The 10,907-nt window shown below is 37.8% G+C and overlaps 1 protein-coding gene across 2 annotated transcripts; it reads left to right on the forward strand.

Annotated features, from left to right (window-relative positions):
* Positions 1-1,840: 1,840 nt before the first annotated feature.
* On the forward strand, positions 1,841-9,495 carry LOC149815088 (zinc finger CCCH domain-containing protein 34-like). Of its 2 annotated transcripts, XM_089989393.1 has the most exons (4): positions 1,844-2,123; positions 2,354-2,464; positions 7,396-8,014; positions 8,084-9,495. In XM_089989393.1, the coding sequence occupies exons 1-4, from the start codon at positions 2,052-2,054 to the stop codon at positions 9,181-9,183; spliced, it is 1,902 nt and encodes a 633-aa protein (XP_089845519.1). In that variant the 5' UTR covers positions 1,844-2,051; the 3' UTR covers positions 9,184-9,495. The 2 variants fall into 2 exon arrangements, with proteins under 2 accessions (XP_089845517.1, XP_089845519.1); XM_089989391.1 differs by having other exon boundaries at positions 1,841-2,123; positions 7,396-9,495.
* The last annotated feature ends 1,412 nt before the right edge of the window (positions 9,496-10,907 follow it).

The raw sequence follows: 10,907 nt of genomic DNA on the forward strand, positions 1-10,907 counted from the left end.
ACCTAACTCACAACAATCCTTTGGATCTCAGACAGTTGAACCCTTCACAAAAATCCTTAGGATCTCAGACAGCTGAACCCTTCATGCCCTTGGTCGATCAAATACCAGTTAAATCCCTCATGTGTGTGTGGTAGTTAGGGATGTCAACGGCTCGGGTTTGGTTCGGACCCAGGTGAAACCAAACTTGGATCAGATTTTTGGGTATGGTATCAGGTCCGGACCCGGTATAATCGGGTTCACTATAAGAAAAACTATACTCGGACCCGATAAGAACAAAAAGAACCAAACCTGGACCATACCTGGTAAAACCATATTTTTTATCATTTTTATATTAAAAAATTATAGGTGTTAATTGGAACTCGGTTCGGGTCCGAGCCTGGTACAAAAATTCACAAACTATACCAGGTTTCATGTATTAATCAGATATTTGGGTCCAGACCCGGGTCTTAATCGGGTCTTCTTATTTATCACCATACCCAAACCCTATAGGGTTTGTTTCCGGTCGAGTCCGGGTAAACCTGGCTCCTTGACACCCCTAGTGGTAGTGACTCCTCCATTGAGTGCCCGTAGTAGTCTAAACGTGAACTAAAACCTCCCATTATTAGGGGTGTCAATGGGTCGGGTTTGGTTCAGAAGTAGGTGAGACCAAACCCATATTTGATTTAAGATACTGGTACCAGGTCCTAACTCGGGTCTAATAAGATTTACCATAAGAGAAACCATACTCCTATTCTATATAAGGATTACATGAACCGGACCCATACCATACCACCATCAAAGAAGCTCCACCGCCGCCACCGCCACCCATGATGATTTTTTACCACATCATCCATCTCATCACCACCCACCTCTTGCAAAACTACCTTCCCCACCATTAATCACCATTATCCATCATCACACACCACCATCGCGATGAAAATCTCATGAGAAATTATTTGAACGCTTTAAACGATAATTTCTTACAATATATTCAAAATATGGCAACTTATCTCTCTCTCATTTTTTTAAGATCATTCATTTTATTTTTCTCATGTTACCCAAACAATTTTTTTTAAACATAAATATCCCGATTTAAACATGTTATTTACGCTTTTAATGGCTATTTTTTGTGATAAAATAGTGTGGTTTTTATTTTTAAATGTTTTTATTTATTTTTCTTATAAAAAATATTTCTTTACATTTTAATCTATTTTTTAGTTTCAAGATTTTGCCGAAAAGTTTGGTCTAATTGGGTTCGGTTTCAAATGAAATTAGATAAAACTGAATCCAGATCCGACTACCTTAAAACACAATACTTACACTTAATTGGGTTGGGTTTTAGTAGCATTTAGATTTTTGTCGGTTTGGGTTCGGGTTTGAATGCAAAACTAAATACTGAACCCGACTCTGATTATTAATCGGATCCAAATCTGACTACCGAACCCAACTAATTGGATTTGGATTTGACCGCCGATACCTTAAATAAGATGGCACAATTGGTAAGTGTTAACACTACTAAGAGGCACCAACAGTTTGGATATGGGTCAGGTATCCATTTAGTCAGATTCGATAAACGAGAGTGCATCCGATCATGAATTGGATTCTGATTAGAGATGCATTTTTACATCCAAATCCGAATATGAGCTCGAAAGGAATCTGTGTATCATACAGATATTATGTGTAAAGCTAGCCTATATCCGATTAGTAATTTTCGGTTAATCAGTTCTGGATTTGGTAGTATTCTTTTCCATCCGAATCCGAGCCCGATTAGTTCGGGTTACTAAACCCTTCATCCAAACCAGATCCGACCCGTTCACATGAAGCCTGCTCTGCCTATAAAATATGAAACGCAGAGAGACTCAGAGAAAGAGAGAGAGAGAAAGAGGAATATGGGACGGAGTTTGTGAGATGGAAACCCTAACCCTAGGGGATGTCTTCCCTTTGAGTCTCTTGATTCCTTTGTTTGGTTTGCTTTCTCTTCATCTTAGCGGAATCCAAAATGCCTTGTAAGGGAAGAGAATGAGTAGAGGGATCCGGTAACACAACTCTTTTTTTCTGGCGTTTGTGTGGCGATGGAGGATGAATTGCAGAAACGGAACACAGATTGCGTCTATTTCTTGGCGTCTCCTCTAACTTGCAAGAAGGTAATCCTTGAATACGCGCAACATTTGTGTTTTTTTTCCCGCTGAATCGTTTCTAGGGTTCAAGATTGCCTCCTGTTCTTTGTTTCACATTGCCGGAATCCATTAATCCAATCTTGGATGATAAGACGGTTTTTTTTGTTTTAATTTTTATGTTGATCGATTGGTTTCATTTGGAGATGGGATGAATGCGAATAAGTTTGCTGATGAATATGTGTGTGGGATGCCTATAGGGTAGTGAATGTGAGTATCGGCATAGCGAGGGCGCCCGGCTGAATCCCAGGGATTGCTGGTTCTGGTTGGAAGGGAATTGCCTCAATCCCCATTGCGCATTCAGGCATCCTGTAAGCATTCTTTTTTTTCTTCTGTTTATTCGGGTGCATTGTTATTCCGCAATTTACTTTATGTGAAACTTGGTTTGATCGAGGGTTGCACTATATTGGACACTGTAATCTTGTCATGCAAGCGGAGATTTTTTTAGTACTGGTGGTCCATTGGTTTTCCGTGCTGCTTTCACTACTTTTTCTACATTTTACAAACAATGTTGATGCGTTTAACGGAGAAAAAATAAAGAAGTTAGCCATCCAATGTATATAGTGATCTCTTAATCTCCTTTGTTTGATACAAAACCATTGAGAAATGCTGCACATTTGATGTTTGAGGAGTCATAATGGGAAAATTGTGGTCAGTTCTATGATGTCTATGTACTCATTCTGCTATCGAATTCAATAATGATGGTGATGCTCCAAAATTCTTTGTGCTCTGTAGCAGGTGATACCTGTGGAAACTTATATGATTTACTGGTTAGTGCATGTTTGATGTCATGATTAAATGATATTATTTATTCTTCAGCCTGTAGTATATACTATATAACTATATGTAATCTGCTAGATTAATTAAGATACCCATCCTGCTCCATCTGAAGCCCTGTAGGCTGTGGAAGTCCTTTAGGGCACAAGGAAGATCAGAAATTTTCATGTGTGCATACATGCAGATGCATGTAGTTGGACACCATCTCGTCAGGGCAGTGGGGAGTGGGAGGATTAGGGCATTGAGGATTACCTGCATGCTGAAAATTGATCATTCTCTAGGAACGGATTTCTTCAACTTCTGAACTCATATTCAAGACTTTATTTATGGGAAAATGGAGGTGAATGTCATCCATACTCCTAGAATATTGGGAAATTGATTTTGATCATAGAAAAATATGAGATTGGGTTACGGTGGTAAAGGCACATATGGGAATGAGAGATCTCTATTGGGATGCTTCATTGCAGGAAACTGGATTGTTTTTTTGTGCTTGTTCAATAACCAGATCATAAGTTTATTTGTCAACTCCAAGGGCAAAAAATTCATTGATGCATCTCAGATACATCTCAAAACAAAGTTGAAAATGATACTCCTTGTGTTCATGTGTCCTGCTAATGGAAATTAAAGGGAAAAAAAATCACTAGGTAGTAGGGAGCAATGCCTATGGATAAGGTTGAGGTTCTCGTTTTCCTTTGTTTTCCTTTTGGATTAGAGATATGTTTGATCCAATATAAACCCAAAATCAAGTCTCATCATGTCATGCTGCTTGTTGCCTGAAAACCATGAATGTTCTTGAATTTGACGTAAAAGATGGAGGAGATTTGCAGAGAAAGAGAATTACTTAATAACAGGTGGCAGCAAACAGTTGCTGGACTTATTTTTGTACTTATAACTGAGTCCATAACCAATTTTCACTTTTTGGTATGTCATCAATCTGTCATCATTACCCACTTAGAATCATGAAAAAATCAATAAACAAGATAGATGGATCTTTTGGATAGTGAAATTAGGGGATTTTTCTTTCAAATTTCTTTTTCTGTCATTTGCAGTTTTAATGTTGATTAAATCCATATAACTATTTGAAGGTGCAATTTTTATTTTGTTGGTTGTAGCTTTTGTTTTGTTGTAAAAGCTACATATTAATTTGTTGGTTTGAGCTTTGTGTGATTTGAGTTTTTGTGCGCATGACTGTCAAATTATTTTGATTTAGTGTCACAAATCTCGTCCTTGGAAAGATCTTGCAGGAAAATCTCACAATAGATTACAATTTTTGGGGGAAATCTCCAGAAAATATTGTCGTAAACCATTCGAAAATAAAAGTGTAGTGAAGTACAATGAAATTACAAAAATTATGAGAAGTGTAAAAGTATAAGAAAGTTTTTTTGTTGCATTAACATTATGTTAAAAATGTGATGGTTTTATAGTAATTGATTCTTTTTCATTTTTTTTTTGGAGTCATGATACTGTGAGGAAAATTCCTGATGATTCATAGATGCAGTTTCATTCCTGATGAAATCTACATAAGTATTTCAAAATACATATTTTATTGATATTAGCTTTTGGTTTGTTGTAAAAGCTGCATATTGAATGTTGGTTTATTGGTTTGAGCTTTATGCAATTTACATTTTTGCAAGCGTGACTCCTCAGACGCCACAAATCACAGTAACCTTATAATACCACTGGTATTCATTGCATAGTTTGATCTTTACATGTGTATAGTGTGATACAGGCATCATTTATGTGTTCTCATGAGAATTACTGCATAGTCTATCTTAATGAGAGAAGTGAATGATCTTATGGGAATCCCATGCTTCATTGTTAAAGGGGAAGGAAAAATAAATGCAGTAGTTCATGCATGTTCTTGTCATTGTATGCATTTTTTTTAATGTCACAGTTCTCCAGCAATCTAATCATTTATCCTTTGGTTAGTTTTTTTTTTCAATATTTTGTATGTATAGCTTAAACTGCATTATGGTTACACATTTATTTCTCTGGATCAGCCAAGGAAGTGAGATTATTTCCTAGAAATAGATTTTCTTTACTGGGCAGCTTTAGCGTCCACAGCCTTTTGTGGACAATTACAAGAGCACCGCTTTTTATTGCTCTTCACAAATTTGGAGAAGCTTAGCAGTTCTATACATTAATATTTGCTGCATGTTGTAAGACTAGTAATTTTTGTAGAGATAGACATATCTATTATTTGCATTTCTGGAATGCAAGCATCCTTTAATGTTTCTTTATGTAGATTTGCTAAAGTAACCTTGGTGGTGATCAATGAATGCATAAACCCAAGGACATTATTATGACTTTTGTAAGGAGCAAGAATAAGCAGTTAACTTGTTAAATTCATGGAAGATTGCGGAAGCTAACAGTACCCTTCTTTTATTTTCTGATGTATACTTAATTCCTCCACTTCTTCCATATCAAGGAAAATGGATGTTAGATCCTTAACAATGGCCTAAGCAGGTGCTATATCTGACTCATTATAGAATGCTAGTCACAACTCGTAACATGTGGGATCTTAAGTTTTGGTAATTGCTTAAAGTTCTACCTTGGGACACTTATTGGTATCATAGTTGTTGCTGTGGGTGATCTTGTGCTTATCTTTATTGAAGTAGATTCATGGTTCTATGAGAGCTTGTAAACAAGTTTTCAGTGAGAATATTCTCCAGAGCCCTTTTGAAGGACCAAATCTTCCACTAATTGTTGTGGTTTAGTTCCTTTTTAAGAATTCCATCATTCACAATGTTTCTTAGAGTCCTACTTTCAACAGCCTATATCTAAATATTACATGCTATTCTTGAGGCAACTGTCTATGCTTAGTGACAGAAACAATGGATGAACTAGCAACTCTTGTATCTAGAAGAATTTGGGAGGAAAAAGAAAAGGACCAAGGTTCACTCTATTATCCATTGCTTTGTTTAACCACTGTGCACAAGAGGTCTGCTCCAGCTCATTGGTGCAGCCAATCTCAAGACCTGAGCATGTTTCTAGATGTATGCTTTCTTTTGCATATTCCAAGTTAAAACCTGTTAGCTTTTCCTTAAAAAGTTTCAGCTTGTTTCATCATTCACTATTTATCTTCTTCCTCACGATGCCTTCTTCATTTCAGAGTTATGTCACATGGATACTCTATTTTGGCTCCCATTCCATAACCCCTTATATGATAATCTTATTGAAAACTTCATAAGAATGGCCCAATCACCATATCCACAGCCGTATCCATGTGACATAGCTTCAGAGGATGCCTCAGTGGGGATCCCCATCATCTTTGCACCCCATCCTTCAAATGGTGTTGTTACCAGGATTACCGGAAACACTATAGGAGCATAGGAAATGCGTTTCCCGGGAAACCATTTCTGAAACAGGTTTCAGAAACACGTGGGAAACACAAAAAAATGGGAAACACGTTTCCCATATTTGGGAAACTCATTTCCCAAGCGTTTCCCTTTTGTGGCATACATGTTTCTCATGTTCGGCAAATTTTTTCTTGTTAAATGTTTCCCAATTTGTTTCCAGGTTTGTTTCATGTTTCCCCTTTCACATGCACCTGAAAAACCTCATTTCCCTTTTCCGTTTCCCTTTCCCTTTCTGGCAACCTTAGTTGTTACCATTGCCTCTGTTTTATTTGTGATCTTGTTATGGCATTCTGGTACCTTGAACATCTTATATTTACCTAGATAAAATCCCAAGAAATTGAAATTACCACATTTCTTTGGTAGATTGAAGTTCAAGCAAAGGTGAATATTTGCAAAAGTTTTATTCTACTGCTCTCTCTCTATATATATGTATATATATCTGTGTGTTTGTAGTGTGTTATAAATTTCCTTTTTTTTTGTCTTTTCTTAACAATTTTTTGTATCTTTCTAGATTACCCCAATAGAGACCTAGAAAATGTAAAAAAATCTTAAATCTCACCAGAATTCAGGAATGATAATTTGGCATTCCAAGTTTCAGTAACCTTGTGCGCCAATCAACTGACCAGCCAACAAAGTAGCTGTAGAACTTTATGCTCCTTTGGAAGGAGATTTTGAAATCTTTTCTGATTGGTTTCTATCCTTTTGCTACAAACCGTATTTGTTATTGTCAAATCATCACTGCTGCTTTCTTTTCCTGCTTTGCATTGGTCTACCTGTTATCCTTGTATTCTTGGCATCTTTTCTAACTGACCATGCATCTGCTTCAAGTGCATTTATTTCCTTGTTAAACAAGCATGTGCTCATTAACTGTCTTCCCCTTCCACTCACATTCCCACCATCCCCAGACACATGCACACAGACTCACCTTCACAAAACCTGCTTTGTCCTGGCATTTGGAAATATGAGTTGATTAATTAACACCAGTGATCAAGTTTGAACATGCAAATGAATGTGATCCAACAAATATTTACCCTCGATCTAGCCAAGTTTGATCATGTATATAAATTGTTTATAATTTAGTCTCAGAATTTACTGCTTTTTTGCAGCCATTAGATGCATGGACGGAGACCTCATCTGAATTTCCTCCTCCAGTGCAACCACAATCATTACCAAAATCCAAGTCCAATGTTCCTTGCTATTTTTATTTTAGTGGGTACTGCATTAAGGGGGATCAGTGCCCCTTCCTGCACAGCCCAAGTGGTGTCCAACCTTCCTTGAAGTTGTCAAAGACAACTGAAGCCAATGCAGATGGTCAGCAATTGGAGGCTAAGATTTCAACTGGAACCAATACCGGACCAGCCTCAACAAATCCTCCTAATCCTTTGAAGAATCCTCCGAAGGCGGTTTTTGCATCTTTTCATCCAAAAAGCCATGCCCATGATGATGATGTGGTTGATACTGAGCATTGCCCTTCTCCACAGGCATGTGTTCCAGATGCTGATGATTCTACGGTCAAATCATCTCACTCCCTTCTCCCTGAGGATGATGATTTCATAACTTCACAACCTGTTCTATTGGGGGATCAGAGTTCAGAGGAAGATATGAATGGTACTGAACGGGAAGAGTGGTGGGAGTCATCTCCTGGATTAGATGTGCTTGTTGATGATGAATCAGAGTATCTTGGTTATGAAGAAGATGCTGAATACTCATTGCTTCATGACAGAGGTACTGAACAATTTCGTCACTTGCTACAGTATGATTATGAAGATGCAATTGGGTTTGAGAATTATGCAGATGCTGGATTACCTCAACGTCATGTAACGGTGGACACTTACAGTCCCTTGGAAAATGACTACTATGCATCTGGTCCTATCGGAAAAACTCCTCAGCACTTCAGGGTGCCAATGCCAGAACTATCATCTTCTGGTAAAAGAAGAGCTCGGCCTCATGAAATTGAAGACGGGTATCGAAGTTGCATAGATCTTCGTGAACACCTTAAGAAGCGTAGGATCGATGATTGTGCACAACTTGATTATTACCCAAGAAACCATCTTCATTTGTTGCATTTGGATGATGCTAGAAGAGAACGGCCAGGGAGGTACATTGCAGACCAAAGCCGTCAAAGATTGTCATCAAAAGTGATAAGGAATAGAATGGTTCATCATGGTGAGGCAGATTCTAGATTGAACGGTAATGCAAGAGGTCGCAAGATCAGGCATACAAAGTTGATGGATGGCAGGAGACGCGAGCATGAAAAAACGAAAAGGCAAACAAAACTCAAAGTTCATTCTGAGGTTTCAAGAGGGCAAGGACTGAAGGATAACACAAGTGAACGAGAAACAAATGGTTTTGCCGGACCAAAGAGTCTTTCGCAAATTAAAGAAGAAAAGAAAAGAGCAAGAGAAAGAAGCGGAGATGGCCCCAAACACATGGAACACAAGGATCATGTGGTTCGTGAGATTCTGAAACCAATCCGAGATGTGTCTAAAGACTTCCTAGGTCCAAAACCTTTAAGTGAACTTCTCAAAGACAAAGCTAGACCAGGCTCACTAGGCAACAAGGTAGGCCGGCTGACCAGCACAATTGTAAGGGACCCAGTCACTGATCATAGAGACGCACACTCAGTCGCAGAATCTCAGGAGGAAAAGAAAGAGATGAGTGGCAGTCTGGGGTCATCTGCAGGTGGGGTAAGCTCAGCAGCAATGTTTCCCAATCAAGTCAGAGACAACAGACAACTTGAGCACAGTTTCACCAATGGTGGTGTCGAGATGATTTATAGCGAAAATGGAACCAATGGAGTGGCTAACAAGAGGATTGCAGAAGTTGAGAATGAATGTTCAGATACAGATGTTGACGATGACTTTGCTCAAAAACTTGGAGGCATGTTTTCTTGAAGGCCTGCAAGGTCCTTTGAAATCACTAGATGTGGATTGGGCTATGAAATAATGATATGGTCCGTTCTTTTTGAAATCACTAGCTGTGGATTTGGCTGATATGGCGTGCGCTCACTATATTCTTATCCAGTTTGTGGCTTCATCTTTGTACAGGGTTGCGGAGAATGATTAGTCTGATGATGTTCTAGAGATTGCGTAACTTGTAGTCATGTATATGTTGGCTTCATGCTGTCAAATACTTGAAATATTAACTTCAGCTTCAGTTTTACATTCAAAACGTTGTTTCTTCTTCCCCTCATGAAGAGACTTGAATATGTTGTGTGTGTGTGTGTGTGCACGCACTTGTGGAGAGAGAGAGAGAGAGTAAACCTTAAAGGGGATATTTTTTCTGCGGTTGCCTACCTGTGAACAAAATCCAACCATAATCAAACTGTAGCAGGCTTGGGGAGATGCTGACCCCTTCATTCCAGGTTCGACTTTCACCGGGTGTGGGCTTTTTTCTCTGGTGGGCTCCATAAAGGCTTGGATATCGGTGACCCCACTCCAAGATCTACCTGCTCCGGGAACATTGAAAAAACCAAAAAAGAACAAACATAATCAAACTAAGACCATGTTTGAAAATGGTAAAAGTTTTTATAGAAGAACAGGGATGTTCATATGCGAATTTTGAGACCACGAGATATGCAAATGGGATGAACGTGCAAATGTGAAAATTTAACCAAGAAAAATGTCTTCACATCCTTACATGGAGAACAAGACTGCGGTTGAGAAAATCTTGAGAAGAAAAGTTTTCATATGAAATATTTTCTTTTATTTGGAGTTGCTTGGGAAGATCCGAATTCTCATATCACTAAAAGTTTTTCAGGTAATTTAGATATAGGTGCCTAATGTATAGGAAATCTGTCTTACTACTTTAATATTTAAATATTTGAGATAAATGACTGCCTTTTTAAGAAATTGCTTATATGATCAGCTGAGGTTGTTGTACTTTCTGTATCACCTAACTCTAATTTTTAAAATGACATTTTTTTCTTTAAATTATTGAATGTCACTTTTATCGCTCCCAAAATTTGTAGCTACAGTTGTGCGAATCAGTAAATTGACAGAGTACAAGTGACAAGGGCAGCCAACCGAGCAATTTTTGCAAAAGTGAGGTGTTTTCTTTAAATATTCAAAACATGAGGCAGCTAAACGTAAAGTCACCATACATTAGCCACATGTATGTAAATTTTCCTTGTTTTTTCTTTTTTCTTTTTTCTTTTTTCTTTTTTCTTTTTTCTTTTTGCCTTTGTGACTTTCAATGTTGAATGAGTTACTTACCACTAGCAAAGCCTCGTGAAAAATACTATTTTCTCGGGATCATGAGAGTGCAAATACACAATCACAACCTTCTCTCAAGTTTTTACATACATGAGAAAGTGCAAGTTGTGATTCTTACTTGAGAATGATTCTTCCTTGAAACTTGAGAAAGTTGGTCACAAGATTGACTCTGTGACCAACTTTGTCAAGCTTGTACTTTCTCATTTGAGATGGTTCATTCCACGTGTGACCAGAGCCTAAAAAGTTTGTTTTTATGTATATGCTACTATGGTTTTTTTTTTTTCCGTCCTTGGAAAGAATACTCACAAAGCGCTAAACCGAAGCTATGCTAGTGAGAAAAACTTGCTTGGAATTTTTTTCTTCCTATTTTTAATGTATGAAATCATTTTTTTTTCTTGTTCTTA

Source organism: Nuphar pumila, chromosome 15 (genome assembly GCF_984573655.1).
Source record: "Nuphar pumila chromosome 15, dmNupPumi1.hap1.1, whole genome shotgun sequence".
NCBI lineage: Eukaryota > Viridiplantae > Streptophyta > Magnoliopsida > Nymphaeales > Nymphaeaceae > Nuphar > Nuphar pumila.